The sequence below is a fragment of the Ahaetulla prasina genome, chromosome 2, assembly GCF_028640845.1.
Source record: "Ahaetulla prasina isolate Xishuangbanna chromosome 2, ASM2864084v1, whole genome shotgun sequence".
In the NCBI taxonomy this organism is placed as follows: domain Eukaryota; kingdom Metazoa; phylum Chordata; class Lepidosauria; order Squamata; family Colubridae; genus Ahaetulla; species Ahaetulla prasina.
Window position 1 is genome coordinate 80,703,972 of NC_080540.1, and position 17,356 is coordinate 80,721,327.

General features: G+C 38.5%; 3 protein-coding genes across 3 annotated transcripts in view; 1 reads left to right on the forward strand and 2 right to left on the reverse strand.

The window, feature by feature from the left end:
* LOC131190509 (rab11 family-interacting protein 2-like) overlaps window positions 1-1,317 on the forward strand; it is a 66,988-nt gene extending 65,671 nt beyond the window's left edge. The window contains exon 5 of the mRNA XM_058167844.1: window positions 890-1,317. Within this exon, the coding sequence (XP_058023827.1) occupies window positions 890-1,317 (428 nt within the window). The remainder of the gene's footprint in view (window positions 1-889) is intronic.
* Window positions 1,318-1,591: 274 nt separating this feature from the next.
* B4GALT7 (beta-1,4-galactosyltransferase 7) lies at window positions 1,592-9,093 on the reverse strand. The gene is made up of 6 exons (XM_058166014.1): window positions 9,003-9,093; window positions 6,299-6,649; window positions 4,459-4,684; window positions 4,121-4,204; window positions 3,868-3,972; window positions 1,592-2,361 (listed from the first exon to the last, which is right to left on the reverse strand). The coding sequence occupies exons 1-6, from the start codon at window positions 9,065-9,067 to the stop codon at window positions 2,206-2,208; spliced, it is 987 nt and encodes a 328-aa protein (XP_058021997.1). The 5' UTR covers window positions 9,068-9,093; the 3' UTR covers window positions 1,592-2,205.
* A 2,517-nt stretch (window positions 9,094-11,610) lies between these two features.
* Window positions 11,611-15,735, reverse strand: TMED9 (transmembrane p24 trafficking protein 9). Its single transcript, XM_058166015.1, has 5 exons — window positions 15,482-15,735; window positions 15,061-15,161; window positions 13,727-13,852; window positions 13,457-13,603; window positions 11,611-12,448 (listed from the first exon to the last, which is right to left on the reverse strand). The coding sequence occupies exons 1-5, from the start codon at window positions 15,633-15,635 to the stop codon at window positions 12,299-12,301; spliced, it is 678 nt and encodes a 225-aa protein (XP_058021998.1). The 5' UTR covers window positions 15,636-15,735; the 3' UTR covers window positions 11,611-12,298.
* Between the last annotated feature and the right edge of the window lie 1,621 nt (window positions 15,736-17,356).

Below are 17,356 nucleotides of genomic sequence, written 5' to 3' on the forward strand. Positions count from 1 at the left end.
TATTATACTATTTTTTAACAATAAAGATATATTTCAAATTTAAAAAAATAAACCAAAGAAAGAATGAATCATGCAAAACATATGGATAAAGTTTTTCCCCAAAAGAGCAAATCTGGACCAATCAGGAATTCAGTATATGTCAATAGCAAGTTAATTGATGGATCCTTCTCACTACTGGGGTTTTAGCCCTTTCAATGCATCATACAGATTTGCTTGAATTATGTTAATTGGCTGCACCCTATATTTTCCCTCAAATCTGGAAGATTCTAATAATGAATAAAATGGTATGGGAAAAAATAATAAGAATTTGAGACAAGAGGCATATACAAAAGCTTACAGGACAAGAAAAGACAGGACTTACTGAATCCCATTTCTTTGCATTTAATAGCTTTTCGTTATGGGTAAACACATTGTTCTTCAATTAAATATTCCAATTTCTGTAATGAGTAGAAAATATACAAAAGTGGCTCTGGCTCATCTTATAGGAGTCTTTTATCCCTACAGATCTACAATATAACATGGCAACACCGTGCTTGTGGATGCCAACAAATTTGCTAGGCCATTAAATTATTTGACTTCTGTTTATGTATTTTTTTTAAAAAAAATGAGCCAAAATTCATAATGCTCGTATATACTTTCATGAGATTTCATGAGGTTTTAGACATTTTGTTTACATTTTATATACATACACGTTCTCGCTATTATGGAGAACCCCAAAGTGGTTCCTCCTGCCTGAAATGATTCCTAACTCATGATATAGCATGTATAAAACATTCCTCAGTCACCAGCTTTTTTTTTGAAAAAAGGTGAACATTCTTGTGGAAGAGGGGGGAGGACATAAGATATTACAACTCTGTTAACCCTTTTGGTTCTACCTTATCCTCTACAGCAACCTGTGTTGGGAAGAAATCTATATCCAAACCCCAACTGCAGAAGCTCATCTCGTGTAACTACAAAGAGCTTCCCTCTGAAGTTACGAACACAACACAGTCTGAACATCCAAGTACCTTGGAACAGTTCAATAGCATCTTTAGTCAACAGCCCAAGAAGAAATCAAAACCCTTGAAAGAGGAAAGAAGTCCAGAGGCAGCAGGCATTTCTATGGAACCCTGGCAAACGTCTCTTCCACCTCTTCATCCTATAGGGCACAGTGATATTCCCCCAAGGGCCCAGACCCTTCATTTCTCTACAGTGAGTCTTCAACAGATCACTAATATTGCACCAGCCAGCTCGGTGATCAGCCGCTTACACAGATGCCGAATGCAGCTGCATAGGAGTTACCGGTTCTGTCGCAGGTGTTTTGGAGTGGGCCTTTGATCATACTGTATTAACTTTGTCTCTACCTTTCTCAATGGAAAAAAGTACTACTGTATCCAGAAATATACAAATGCATCATATTCAGATAATATACATGTATGTTCTGGTGCCCAGTTCTTTCACATTAAGGAGTGTTGGGGGAAAAAAGTTACAGTCATCATAAAAGAGAATGGTATGTTTAAGTCGGAATTCCGTTAGTACAAAATTAGAAAATTTGATACTGTTCGTAGCAGTACATAAAACCCTGTTGAAACACATTTCAGTTATAGTATCATTCAATCCATTTGTTTTAATAGCTGTATTTACAGTTCAAAAGATCTGAAAATGAGATTAGCTAAGATGGTCGGCCATGAGTTCCTGGAGTCAGAAAGCAAAGTATGCACTATCAAGAGGCACCAGAGGAAGAATAGGGTATAAGAACCTTTTGGAGCAGATATTTCTGCATATTATTATCACAAGAGAAGCAAACATCTAACATTCCTTTGAGTTTTAGTCTGGATAAAGAAATCTTCCAAGTCCTGGCTAGTGGAGAAACAATAATTTAATTCCTAGAGTGCCTCTGAGTTCACAGTTTCTTCAGCTTGTTGAGATTGAAGCTACCTAAGACAATATCCTTCTAACTGATAGAAAGGCACTTGGCTTATTTAATGTTTCCGTCACCACTGCAAATTGTTGCCACTTGCAGTATCCTTGTAGAAGAGGTAATGACCTGCATTTGCTTTATCAATTAGTGTAGATCCTCAGTTCTCTTTTTAACCACTTTGTCCTGGCGGTTAAGAGTGGTTGTTGGTTCCTACGGAAGGATTTGCCATCCGAGAGCTGAGCTGCAATTCTGGCCATGAGCTGGTAGAGCAGCAAACAAGACAGACACTCTGTATAGTAAGCATATCAACCAAATGCACACCAGGGAGTCTCACTGGAGTCACATTCTAGTAAGATATTAAGAATTGTGCAGGGAGCTCCTGCCACACTCAGTGAAATGCGTGATTCTATTCTGTATTTTAGGTTAGTCAATCCTCCAGTCCGGTCTATCTTGAACTGCTCCTGTGAAAAGAAAAATGTCATGCATTATATGAAAAAGTCAACAATACAAGAAAAAAAACCCAATATATCATCATTCAACCATATAAATTTTGATCAACATTTAAAATATTGTTACAAGAGTTTTGAAATTTGACACTAAAAATACAGAATTACACGGCACCACAAGCTCCAAGGCTACAAACCATGCAAACCTTCTATAAGTCAGCTTGTGCTATAAACACTGTTTGCTTATTAAGTTTAACAATTTCACATTCATTTAAGAACCAGAAAGTTGAAAATTGCATAAATTTAGGAAGATCTGATTTCTAAATATTACAGTAGAATCCCATGTTAGAGGTCATTTTAAGAAAAGTCATCATTGCTGCTTCATGAACCGTTTCTGATCACTGTTTTTCAGTAAAATCACAAACTTGCACATTTGCAGATTGTGTACTTAAAATATGTATATTTCTTTAACAAAATAAGAGACAGGAAAGGGGAATTAGGTGTTCCTTCATGGAAATTCTGCGTGCACTAATTCTGAGTATCTTCTTCTTAACTATGACATACACTTTGGGACATTTTGTCTAGTGATTTAATCTTAAAACACATGGCAGTACCTGCCTTTTACCCCAATTTAAGCATTCAACACGCACATATATAAATATGTGGAGGGATGGACTTTACCACATATATATATAGATACATATTCTTTCTGTTGGAAAGACCACCAGCTTTAATATATAAAAATGGAGGTGAAGCAGCAGCAAGGACTTGCAAATGCTACTAAATATATAAAAACATGTAATGTTCCCCATAAATATTTTTCTGTAACAACACAGTTTATTTGAGAACATTTGTCTTAGTCCTTCACTAAAAGCACCTTGAATTTTCCATTGACTATTTACTTAGAAAAAGAAATATATGCTAGATTTACATGGCATGCATGGTTTGTTTTGACCATAAAGCATGAATTCAAATATTTTAAAGATGGAATTTGTTTATTAATGGCACGCTAGAGAGAATATTGGAGAGAAACAAATCTTGGATGAAAGGTCATAATGGGAAGTGATATTCATTGTAAATGGCATTTACAATTCCATTATAAATAGAATTCATGTATTCATTCCGTTCTGTGTTAAGAGTTCAGAGTTACTATTTCCAGAGTATTGAAAGAAAGACATCAGAATCTTTATTTCGTGACATCCTGACTCAATTATGTTTCTAGAATAGCCGCCCCTCTTGCCCCCAATACTACAGTAATAGGCAGGAACTGTATAGTATTGGCTGGTGACTGGGCAATAAGTGGCCCTCTACAACTTTTCATCTTACTACTAGTCATGTTTGCTACAGCAATTGGAAGTTAAACGTTGACTCACATTTGGAGATGCAGATTTGCCTACTTCTTGTAGATGATAAATAACTGATCAAGAGGAAGCAAGAATTTCTTAGCTTACTACATCTAAAGACAACACTTTTCAACTTCAAGATACAACTTTCATCCCTCTCCCAAATGAGAAACCGCACCTGCTTCTGGGAAGCAATGCGCTTCTGATCCCTTTTGCGCCAAGCTGGATCATGCAGATGCTGGAATGTCTTATATCCACTTGTAATACCTGAGGGTCGGAAGAGCTGAAATGAAGAATAGTGGAGCCTACGTGAGCCACTAAATGACGTCGTTCTTTGGGAATTGGGGGAAAGTTTTATAGTAGTCCCAGATCACACTGAGCACTTGAATCCCAAAGTCCCAATTCCCGCTACAAATATGATTCATTCTCACTTGAAGTCCAGCTGCTCTGATGCGGCGATAAAATTCATCATCTTCCCTGCCCCAGCCCCAGAAACGGTTTGACATTCCATTACACTGAAACAATAATAAGGCAGTTAATCTCACAGTTTGTTTCCCTCTTGTAAGATTTGAGATTTGAAAGATTAGAAAATACAGAACTATTCTCTCAATATTTCATTTCCAGGATTATGGGCCTTCCCCCCCCCCCCCATATCTAGCAAGTTGCCAGGCAAAAAAAAAAAAAAGCCTGTATTTCTTTAGAGCACAATCAACTGGGTCTTCCGCCTTTTGTGAAAAGAAGAATCTGTAAGAAAGAAGTTGTGACTTACCATTTGATAGTGTTGCTTGGTGAGCAGCAAGATGCCTCCCACATAGGTGCTATAATGATAGAGGGGGTGCAGCTCAGGTGATGCTACATGGAAAGGACCAGCTGTTGGAAAGCTGTAATCCAATTCTTCATTGAGAGGTAACAAATCCACATCATGCATGGCAATGTAGTCTGTGTCATTGCCACTTTCCAGGAAACCGACATTGATCAGAGATGCTCGGTTAAACCTGCCCAAGAGATCAGTGTGAAAAAAGTGGACCTAAATCACAAACTTCTACCCAGGCAGATTGAATTACTTCTTTGCCTGAATCTGTATAGTATAGCATTGTTCCATTGTTCATTCTTTATTTATTATTATCAGCAATTCTTTAACCCACAATGTACTCAACAGATATACAGAATATTTAATATAACAGAAAATCAGTTGAAATGAAAAAGACAGATGTGGTACTAGGGCTGCAATTGTTTCATGTGTGGTCATCTGTTATAATGGCTCCCTTTTGATCAGAAAATTATTTCACATATTAATTCTAATTTTGAAGACTCACTGGCCTTTGGAAATGCTTATATAATTATTCTGAATTAAATATGTGCAATTTAGAGACATAATGAAAGACAATAAAAATGAGTATTGCATGACTTTATGGTCATAAAATTTAATAGTACAAGACTGAAGGATATCCCTTGTCCATCAATGAAATAATGATTTGAAGAATTCAGTTCTTTCTATTTTTGAACTTTATTGTCAGAATTATATTTGGAAACTGGAACTCCACCCAATATGCTCATTGTACATTCTAATTTTTCCTGTTCTTGACTTAAGTATCAATAACAACTCTGTAACACAATGTGAATATGTATTATTTTATTTAATATACATTAATATGTTTTTGTGTTTTTCCTTCTTTTATGCCTATAATAAATACATTTAAAAGTATGTAATTTTTATATTTTCAGGCACCTATTTGGAAATCAGTTTTCGTTTATTATATTGTTTACATTTTCTTGTGATTGGTTCTGATCATTTTTTGTCAATCAAAATAGTTTAGAAATATTTTTAAGAAATTATCTGTAAAAAAAAAAAGGGAAAATGACATGCATTATCTTGGAGGAAGCAAAAAAGAATGCAGAAAAAATTTCTTGTTTTCTGACATATAACTAAGCATATTGGCCTGTAGTTAATTCCTTACATTTTTAATAGTTTCAGAAAAAAAAGGAAGAGTTTTAACATGAGTACCAGAACCAATTTCAGACACAAAGCAAACACCGATCTGAAAGCTCCAATGGTGTAACGAAAAATATGATTGCAAAAAAATAAAATAAAAAATACCAACCCATCTCTATGGCAAACTATCTCAATTGACACATTCTTAAGACCATATAACTAGAGACATAATTTAAAACAAAAGCCCAGCTGCTATTTTATCCTGGGAATATTAAGTGCTACTTTGGGGCTGGGAATATTTGACAACATCCAATAATTACTAGGAGACAGAAGGATTATGAATTTAGGTTTGATCCTCAAATTACCCTGTTCTCTTGTATTAAGAATTACAAATGTTTTCAGTAAAACAAATCACCAGTTTTTAACTTTTCCATTTCAGTGTCAGGCCTAAATCATTTTGAAAAGGTATGTATGAAATCTAGAGAACAGAATAAGTTGTAGAGACAGATGTTCTCTGGATGTGTTTGGCAATAACTGCTGTAATTTCCAGTATGCATGGACTGACCTGTGGACTATAGCAGTTGTTCAATATTCCCAAAAGGCATGAATTTGGAAGGCTAGAAAAGTGAAAAAAAGCATGAGGATAGGATTCTGATTTACCCAAATTGTAAAATACCTGTAATGATCCACCTGGTTGAGAATAAAGATATGATGCCGAATTTTCTTCCCGCTGAGGAAGCGATGCATATGTGGAACAAAAGTCAGCAACTCCTCGAAACGTTCTCGAAAGGGAACCAACACTGCCAAGCGATGTGGTCCCCATGATGGATCTTCAGGAATCGGAGGTAGCGGCTCAAGTACACATGGTTTTTGAGGCACTGTTGCCTCAGCTGTTTGACTTCTAGACTCATCCCCTGAGCAACTGAACTGCAGCCACAACAGGGAGAGAAAACCCAGCAACAGCACAATAAAGAAGAGCTGAAAGAGAGAGCATTTCCAAGGTAGAATGCCCAGGAGTCGGAGAAACCTGAAGCAAAATCAGAAAAAGCAATACAACACTGTGATGGATTACTCCAGTAAAAAAGAATGGAAGACTAAACAAGCTTCCACAGGCTTTTCCAGAGTAAGCATGGCCTGTTAAGTGTCTATGGAGATTCTCAGTCATCAAGGACATAGTTGTCGCAAAGATACTTTTTCAAGAGGCAACTGGACTTTCTTGTTTTTCTTTGAAGATGATTCGCTTCTCATCCAAGAAGCTTCTTCAGCTCTGAGCTGCAGAAGCTTCTTAGATGAGAAGCGAAACACCTTCAAAGAAAAACAAGAAAGTCCAATTGCCTCTTGAAAAAAAGCACCTTTGGGACATGGCCTGTAAGAGTAGAAATCATAGTTATGAATGGAATTCAAATCCAAAATACCAAAGTATTGGGGAAAAATATGGGGAGATAAGCATTAAGCATTTACAGATCCATGTTTTGCTTTAATCATGGTTTAGTGAACAATCTATATACAATTGAAGCCAAAAGCCATACTTTATAAGTTACTACGGCTAAATTCACAGATTTTGCATTAAGCCAAAACCAAATAATGGCCAGCTTCACATAATATGGTAATTTGTTTATCTGTCAAATTTATATCGCTGCCCGTCTTACAAGAAGTGACTGGATAACATACAATAAAACCTGTTACTAGGTATAAGACAAAATATTTATTAAATTTGTTTGCCACCCAACTCGCTGCAAGCCTACTCTTGCAGTAAAACATAAACATATATTACAATAAATCCATAAGCAGGGAAATATCACACATAATACAGTCAACAGGTGGGCTTCCTATTACCAGGGATCCACAGATTGTTGAAAAAATGTATTAAGGGTTTTCTGGAAAGCAATAAGGATTGAGATAATCATCAAGAGGGAAGATGTTCCAGATGGTGGATGCTACGGCAGAAAAGATTTGCCTCCTAGGTCCCATCAGATGGAACTCATCCACAGATGGGACCTACAACATGCCTCTCCTACCAGAACCAGATGGGATGGGTAGATATAATAGGGAAGAGGCAGTCCCTTAGACCTGTCTCCATGCCAAGTAGGGCTTTAAAAGTCAAAACCAGCACTTTGAAGTGGACCCAGAAGCCAACTGGCAACCAATACAGTTCATAAAGCAGAAACATGTGTTTTCTTAGGGGCACACATAACTGCCTGTTCTGCAGTTTGTACCAATTAAAGCTTTTGGATACAAGGGTATTCCTATGTAGAATGTATTACAATAGTCATGTGTGAAGTGACTAGGGCAAGAGTAACTGTGAACAAGACCTCACAGTCCAGAAATGGTGCACTACACAGTTGTGCAAAGACCCTCCTGGTCATGACTGACACCTGTTTCTCAGCTAGGAATTGTGAGTCCAGAAGGACCCCAAGATTGTGACCCAGCTCTGCCTGGGGCAGCAGCACCCCATCCAGGATCAAAGATAGTAAAGTCCCAGATCTAAAAGGCTCTACACAAAGCTATTCAGCCTTGTCAGTTTAGGGTGTTCTACAAATGTAGTCACCATGATTTACTCAACACAGTACATCAGTTTCACATACTGAATGGCATAACACTATCTATGAACCTCATCGGTTGCCTAAATATGCTTTTGAATCACAGATTATTCAGATCAGATTGCACTCATGAGCTGTAGCTGTATTTATATGAGAGTGAGTGCTTTCTCAAGCTGCTTTCTGCCTAAGGCTAGATTTATGTGCATAAATATGCATACTGCAAAATCAGTCCTCATAATCCAACCTATTCTCTCATAATCATCTGAAATTATATCTTTTCACAGGGATATACACTAGGACCAGGATTATACACCTGAGGCTTGCCTACAACTTTAAAACTCTTCCTCTTATGACATCTGCAGCATCGTTTCCATTCACTTGGGAAACAAAGGAAGTTTGCACAACCGGCCGTTTTTTTTTAGTTCCTGTTCAATAACTTGCTTAAAGTGTTTTGGAATGTGGGGTAAAAAACAGGGCAGACTCTATGCTTTTCTCAATCTTCCCCCTATACAATGGCACTCTGGCACTGCTCACATAGCCGCTGTTGCAGCGTTCTCATTCATTTCTTTACTAGAATAAGCTCTTGTGTATGCAAACAAAAATCCACACCAAAAACCAATCCATTCCGCATAGCATCGGTTCCCCAGCTATTAAGGGGTTTTTCTGTTTTAAATCTCCAACCCGTGTCATAGCTTCTGGTTCATGGTCATTTTACAGATCTTCAGATATTACAGCGAATCATCTGAGCCCCGAGAGAGGAGCAAGGCTTGCTTCCACTACGGTATCTCCCAAATATCTTCTCGATCTGATTCCCCTCGTTCATATTTTATTGACACTTACCCGCCGCCGCCCCCGCCGCCTCCCGCCCGGCGATACATACTCGACTTGCGTCGAGAAAGCAACATCCTGCCGACTTGCCGGTCAACACCCCACCCGGGACACGTTGGCTAGCACACCAGGTCCAACAACTATCGCATCCCTCCAGAAACGCGCTCCTTACCAGCTGTTCCGTCTAACTTTTGTTCCTAGTCGAAAATAAGTTCCTCGCTTAAGGTTGAGCAAAGCGAATTGCTCCTAAATGATAGGAAGTAGAGTACAAAAGGCAGGGTGGACTTTTAAGTAGCCCTAGGAAAAGGACTCGTTGATTTAAGCTCATTTATTAACATAAGCATTAAACCAATTGTTAAGCATATTGTTGAAACATCTACTTTAGATGCCTTCTGCTGCAAAATGTGGGATGTAATAAAGATAGTACACGTTTTAGAAGGAAACAACCATTTTTAATTTCTCTCATTACAATACCAACCAGAATTAAGTACCTTCAAAAAACAAAAAATATAATCAAGGACAGATCGTTTATTAAAATTACCCTCTCTCCCCTAAAAGCTTTAGCTACAGTATTCTTCTCCCACTTAAAAGATAACTTGTTTCAAGTAATAGCAGTAAAAGAAAGGTGGCCAGAAACTCAAACGCTTCAGTTGGATTGTATGGACATACTAATTTAATGTCCTCCTGACACTGAATATACCAATGAATGGCAATGGTGAAATCATTCTAAAATGTTTGGGTTATTACAAAACTTAAAAATAATTCCAAAGGCATCCTTCTCAGCACATCACATACCAAGAACAGGATAACAATACTGCAGGAATCTACCATCTAAGAAGCTCCCATCTTCTCAGTACACCAAGATTTATTTCAGAATCAATCTTGGCATGTTATATAGTCCAATCAAGAAATACAACTGAATTATGAAAAACAATTATTTTGAGTGGAATTCCATTCAATATTGTTTTGTGACTTAGTATTATGAATAATTAGAAACAGGTTGGAGTTCACTTGCCTGATTCAAGTTTCTTAACAATTTAAGTTCATCCCCAGGTATTTCAGCAATAAAATCACCATTCCATCCATTTTATTAAACCAGTTACATAACACATTCATACCACATACAAACAAGGTTCATTAGGTTCATTTGGTGACTCTAAATTGCAGAACTCACTGCAGTTGCTTCTAGTTCTCGGTCTTACAGAGTTCTGCTTAGGTCAGGGCTGTTAAACTCAAGGCTTGTGGGCCGGATGCATCATGCGCTGGCCACGCCCATGCCTGGTTTAATGAAGGAGAAAAAAGTCACGATATGCCACGTGACAACATGAGTTTGACACCCCTGGCTTAGGTAATAAACTACCATTAGCATTAAGGAAAGCAAATCCTATGCGAACTTATAAAGAAATAATGCATATATTTCAAACAGATGTGAACCAAGTAATACACCATCCAGTTTTATAGTCATTTTTTTACAAAACTGCAAATAACATTTTCAGACTTCTATAGTGAAAAGGAGGCATGGATAGACAAAGGAATGAATAGAGCATAAGAATGCTTGCATTCATTCCACCAATCCTGCCATGCTCCCCATAAGAGAGAAAAAAGCAAATCAGATGGTCAACATAAGCCAACAATGTTTCAAGCTTATTCAGAAGTGCATTTCACAAACATAAAGCAATAACAGAACCTTCATTCTGGTTCTTGAAAAATAATGGCCCAATTCAGACAAATAAACTGAGTGCAAAATGAATAGTCTGACAACATAAAATATTCCACCATTTTGCTACTCCCTTTTGTATACCCATTTTTGAGGCTGACTTGTCCATTCAGTTTCCACTGTGTTCCAAACTAAGGTAATGTGGCTTAAACTTTGCAGCTTAGAACCACTGCTTGTTAGTGTGACATCTAGGATATAAGAAATTATAGCCAGGTGCACAAGGCGAAAAGAATTTAAGCAGTTTATTTTTTGATATAGCAGAATATAGTTTACTGGCCACAAATTTTAATGTCTGAATAAAGCCATTTTTTTCCTTTCTTCCCCCCCAAAACTTCATCCCATATTTAGAGGAAGAGACAACAAGGAATGGTTCCCTAATTTTATAAGAATGATTATGTAGAATTTGCTAGATAGCCAACAATTTGGCAATAGAAACCCAAAAAAGACTTAAGCTACAAATGTTAGCAATTTTATTTGGAAGGGCATTCCAATGATATCAGTAGGATTTTCTTCCAAACAAATGTAATTAGGATCTTATTGGTGGAGCAGCAGAAACATGTATACATGGGCATTTGCAAAGACATGGCAGATGACAAAATGCGTGTCATGTTGACATGCAAATGCCAACTTATATACAAATAACACAAACTGAGATGCAAGTAGGTGGTATCTGCATAATATATGTATGTCATAATTTTGGTTTCACTGTGGTTTGCTGCAGATACTGCCGCATATATCCCATTGAATGCTGCTAAATTTAAGTCGCACTGTTTTAAAAGCAAACTTGCAACTGCTTATACATTCAAGGTAATAAGAAAACGAAGTATTGTCAATGCCAGAAAATGGTGAATAGGTATATACAGGAAAAATTAATTTTAATAAGATAGAGAAGAAGAGCATAAGTAAATTTCAATACTTAATCATCTTTTATTAGTAGCCCAGTGATCAGCACATTAATCCTGTAACACAGATTTCTTTCAGAAAGAATCCTATTAATTCCACAGCAGCAATTTCCCAAATCAAACTACATCCTATTTATGATGAATATATAGAAAAGGAGAATTGAAAGGATCTTCTTATTCAAAACATTCTCTTGAATGATGCACTGGTGATATTTAGAAATCAGTGCTAGTACATATACAACACAGTTAAAAATAGCAAGTTTTCTTGGCTCTGACATACTGTGATACTGGCTACACAAAGTTCCAATCACCTTTCAGAACAGAGTCTAATTTTGAAGAACATATTTGGTCAGGAAAAATGTTGAAGACATGGTGCATTCTTCCCCTCTCTGCAAATACAAAATAAAACATACTCCTCATATATAGCTAGAGAGCAGGGCTGGTCTTGACTATCTGGAAAGAAGGCAGCATCTTCCTGGGACCAAAACACTGCACTGAGATCACCACAGGCTGACATGTTGAAGGAGGAAGAAGAGCTGACACAGTGGGAGGTAGATGGCACAGATCCTGGCAAGTAACCAGTCTGGTGGAAAGGGCCAATGAGAGAAGAGAAGATCAACGCAGACACCTGAAGTGCCAGGAACTGTTCCTGGGAGAAATGCAGGCTTTGGGCTGATATTACTCTCTTTTTATACCAGCTTCTTGGCTTCAAAGAAACTCTTGAGATGTCTCATTTGCCAAACTCCAATGACTACAAGAATGAGAGTCTGGATTATGGACCACCAGAGAACCCTCTGGTTTGTGCTTTCACTGGTTTGCCGGAAACGCTCTTCCCGCCACTGAGAAAAGAGGGAAAGTATTATTGAAACAACATTAAAATATAAAGGGATATATTTTTATGGACAGTTTGGGGAAAACAGCAAAATATAGAAAAGTGTGCATACCTTCACCAATACCCTCATGACAATAAGGTATGTGGGCTGACTAATTTCCTTATGGTACTTCCTCCAAAGATTTAGGCTTCTTCCCCAACTTTAGAACTTAATTTACTCATCTAGTCTAGTCTTCTAACTAGAAAAACTTCTCTAGTCAAAACTTTAACTTTCAAGAAACCTTGGAAAAGTTCCTCATTAAAGATTCCTGAGTAAACTTAGTGGTCATGAAATGAGAGAACCTATCTTTCTGAGAATTCCTCACTGATTAAAGAACAAAACCAAACAGTCAGAATAAGTGGACAATTTTCTCAATGAATAATGGTAAGAGTCCCAAGTCCCACAAAGATCTGTGTTGGAACTGTTGCCTTTTAACCTGTTCCTGATAAACATGACTTAGGGCAAGGAGAGAATTGGCCAGGTTTGCAGATTACATCAAATTATTAAGGGTGATGGTGGTGGTGAAATTCAAAAGTGATTTGTGAAAAGCACAGACTGATCTCTTTAACTGAATGATTGGTCAACACAATAAAAATTTAAATAAGTGTAAAGCACTAAACATCTGGGCAATCCCCCCTATCTTTACATTTAGAGATCTTTTTTTCTGGTTCATTACAAATAACTCAGATAAACTAAAATATTAAATAAATGGTGGGATCAGTGTGTCTTGCAGAAGAGCAACAACTGTAAAAAGATCAATATCTGCTTGATGAATGAGGGTTTGTATGAGAACCAAAATGCTAGACTAATATGGGTCTTGACCTCATCCAACAGTTAGATATTTTTATGTCCCCTATCTCAGAAAAAATTTCCTTGCTATATGTTGCCTAGTTCTTTAAACGGATAAAAGTTCATGTGCCAGTTGCACATCTGGCAGGTTGAACTGCTACAGAGCTATAATCCTGTTTTTCTTACCCTTTGGTAGTTTTGTTCTTTCTGGATCTGTTCTATCTGTTCCAGAAGCTGGCGAACACGCAATTGCAGCTCACTCAGCTTGTCCTTAGCTGCAATCTCAGCATAATCATTGGCATGTTCCCCAACTTGGATGTCAAGATGGACCCTCTGTAAAAAAAATTAAAATAATAAACCTTCCGAAGTGCAAATACCAATGACAGCATGAGGGAAAAAAATATTAATAGCAAGCATGAGGGAAAAAATATTTTCTTAATTTAACAAATAACTTACCAGCATGCCTCCTGCAAAAAGGGAAAACTTTGTGGAATTGGAGTGCAAGCAGATTTGATGCTCTCCTGGGGTGTGTGAAGTAAAGATGAATCTGCCCTCTGAGCCATACTGCCGGGACAACACCACCTGTAAATGGAACAGATATATGAGAAAGCACATGAGAACAGTCAGACCAAAAAGATAGGTATACAGGATTTCAATCTGAGAAAAAACTGAGCATTTTCTTGCAAACCTTTTCACCATACAGTGGATATTAAATGTTCTAAATGCAATAAATTATTTTAGCATGGTTCAATATTCAGGATTTCATAATATACATGCAGTCCCTGAATTAAGAACATCTGACTTAAGGACAATCCCTAGATATAAAGATACAACTTTTGTGTTTTTAATATACAGCTTGTAACTGTCCCTGGAAGCATTGCATGGCTTCAATGGTTTGTTGGCTCAAGAAAGGACAACAGTCTGCCAGTTTTAGTAGCAGGCAGTCCTTTTGTAAGTATGAGTTCCAACTTAGATACAAATTCAGGTTAAACACACAGTTAGAGAACAGAATTCATTTTTAACAAAGAGGCTATATAGTTCACTTATTAATTTAATATTAAATATAATATTAAGTATGGGATGAAATCCATTATTTAAAGAATGATGTTTGAAATAGTCAACTGTACTAAGCTGATGAGAGTAAGGGGCAAACAGCATGGAACGTTTGTATAGTTTATCTTACATGCTGTACAACCTTATTAGGGAAAATATGAATTTTTTTTTTACTTCTTAATGAATTTGGTAGGTAACTCAAGTTATTTCACTTATTTCTGTTATCATGTACCATATATACTTGTATACTCTAATAAAAAATGAAATTAAAAAGGGAATGAAGGACCACAAATGTCATTCTTCTATTTATTTTTTCATTCCGGACTACTCTGTACTATTTTCCAAGAAGGAAATGGCAACTGATTTTTTTAAACCACTCTGAAAGGAATGTCTTTTTGATATGATTAGAAAGGTGGCCAATTTGTTCAACTTTCTGAAGATACAGAAGAAGTAAACTGTCTAAGAGTAGCAATGCCAAGTATAGACATGGGTTTTACATATGGTACAGTCACAAATTCCCAGGCTTAACATGCGCACCTGTGTTTACACCCACCCAATCCATTTTATTATTACTTTTATTGTTTTATTATTCCATTACTTTTATTTCATTATTTGATTCTGGTTTGTTGAGTCTCTGGCGTGGAGTCGAGAGTTTCTCCCGATGTCCCGCCATGTGACAGAGCCCCAGAGGGAGGAATGTACCCGAGAACCTCACCGAGATCATGTGCTTAATGTACCTTTTCGTCGGGGTCCTTCACTTCCACAAACATGCCCAGGCCGGGAGTAGCGGGAAGGTACTCTTCTCGCTGCTTATCGTACAACTGCGTCCGGTAATTCCCTGCGTGGTAGAGGGGGGGAGAAGTTGGCCTCGGAACAGCTCCGTCCGCTCATTTCCAAAGCCCACCACCGCGTCCCACCCACACGCATTCCCACCGCATCCCCTAACCCAGGGGTCTCCAACCTTGGCCACGTTAAGCCTGGTGGACTTCAACTCCCAGAATACCCCAGCCAGCAAAGCTGGCTGGGGAATTCTGGAGTTGAAATCCTCAGGCTCGTCAACCAAACCCTCCACCACACGCCTCGGCACATTTACGTCCCCCCTCGCGCGACCCCTTTCCGAACTCCCTCCCTTGATACGATCAGTCCTCCCCCACGCACCGATGACCATGGTCTCGTCCGGGATCTCCTCGATGAAGCATTTGCGTTCCGTCTCGCCCAAGTGGAAGTAAAGGCCCCACGCACGGGGTGCGACCCCGGCCGCCGCCACCAGCAGCAACAAGAGCACCCTCGACCGACCACCGGGAGCCGCCATGATGCCGCGCTTGCGTCCTGCCTCCGCTTTCGCGCCACGTAATCGCTACACAGCAGAGGGCAGGCCCCGCGCCGCCAAAAGGCCGAAAGACTACAACTCCCAAGGAAGTGGCGGGGGGGGGGGGGAAGCCTCGAGCGGGGATTGGAGAGCTTTTTCTCTCTTAGCCAGCGGAAGCGCCAATATGTTTAGTGGTTGGTACAATAGGTTGAAAGCTAGGCTGTAGCAGAGTGCCCGAAATATTCAGGTTCGCAGACCAATACCTTCAATGGCCCCACTTCTCTCCCCTGGGCCTGACGGATATATAAGAAGAGCCCAGGACTATCTTAATAAGGTCCTTTTTGTAGACTTTAGTTCAGCATTCAATACCATCATTCCAGACATTCTTCTAACTAAGCTAAACCAGCTACAGGTACCAGAACAGACTTGTAAGTGGATCACAAGCTTCCTAACAAACAGGAAGCAGCAGGTGAAGCTAAGCAAGATCACATCGAATACCTGTACAATTAGCACAGGGGCGCCCCAAGGCTGTGTGCTCTCCCCACTTCTCTTCTCTCTGTATACCAATGACTGCATCTCCAATGATCCATTTGTTAAGCTACTGAAGTTCGCAGATGACACAACAGTGATTGGTCTCATTCGAGACAATGATGAATCCGCATATAGACGAGAGGTCGAACGACTAGCCTTGTGGTGCAACCAAAACAATCTGGAACTGAACACACTCAAAACCGTAGAAATGGTGGTAGACTTTAGGAAAAACCCTTCCATACTTCCACCTCTCACAATACTTGACAACACAGTATCAACAGTAGAAACCTTCAAATTTCTGGGTTCTATCATATCGCAAGATCTCAAATGGACAGCTAACATCAAAACATCATTAAAAAAGGACAACAAAGAATGTTCTTTCTGCGCCAACTCAGTAAGCTCAAACTGCCCAAGGAGCTGCTGATCCAATTCTACAGAGGAATTATTGAGTCTGTCATTTGCACCTCTATAACTGTCTGGTTCGGTTCTGCAACCCAACAAGAAAAACACAGACTTCAGAGGATAATTAGAACTGCAGAAAAAATAATTGCTACCAACTTGCCTTCCATTGAGGACCTGTATACTGCACGAATCAAGAAGAGGGCCGTGAAAATATTTGCAGATCCCTCGCATCCTGGACATAAACTGTTTCAACTTCTACCCTCAAAAGCAGCTATAGAGCACTGCACACCAGAACAACTAGACACAAGAACAGTTTTTTCCCGAAGGCCATCACTCTGCTAAACAAATAATTCCCTCAACACTGTCAGACTATTTACTGAATCTGCACTACTATTAATCGTTTCATAGCTCCCATCACCAATCTCTTTCCACTTATGACTGTATGACTATAACTTGTTGCTGGCAATCCTTATGATTTATATTGATATATTGATCATCAATTGTGTTGTAAATGTTGTACCTTGATGAACGTATCTTTTCTTTTATGTAACACAGAGCATATGCACCAAGACAAATTCCTTGTGTGTCCAATCACACTTGGCCAATAAAATTCTATTCTATTCTATTCTATAATGTAGAATGGCCTTCTACTGGACTTGTATAGGTAGTCCTCGAACTTACGACCAGAATGGAGCCCCCTCCCCAATTTTCTGTTGTTAAATAAAACATTGAGTTTCATCTCATTTTATGACCTTTCTTGCAACGGTCGTTAAGTGAACCACTGCAGTTAG

Coding starts and splice junctions, on each gene's coding strand:
- TMED9 (XM_058166015.1), bottom strand. CDS start 15,635: ATGGCGGCTCCCGGTGGTCGGTCGAGGGTGCTCTTGTTGCTGCTGGTG. Junction 15,162..15,481: donor GGACGAGACCATGGTCATCG/GTGCGTGGGGGA, acceptor TCTACCACGCAG/GGAATTACCGGACGCAGTTG. Junction 12,449..13,456: donor AAGAACAAAACTACCAAAGG/GTAAGAAAAACA, acceptor CTCTTTTCTCAG/TGGCGGGAAGAGCGTTTCCG.
- B4GALT7 (XM_058166014.1), bottom strand. CDS start 9,067: ATGTTGCTTTCTCGACGCAAGTCGAGTATGTATCGCCGGGCGGGAGGC. Junction 6,650..9,002: donor GGCGGCGGGGGCGGCGGCGG/GTAAGTGTCAAT, acceptor ATTTTGCTTCAG/GTTTCTCCGACTCCTGGGCA. Junction 2,362..3,867: donor GCATTGCTTCCCAGAAGCAG/GTGCGGTTTCTC, acceptor TTCTTTTCACAG/GAGCAGTTCAAGATAGACCG.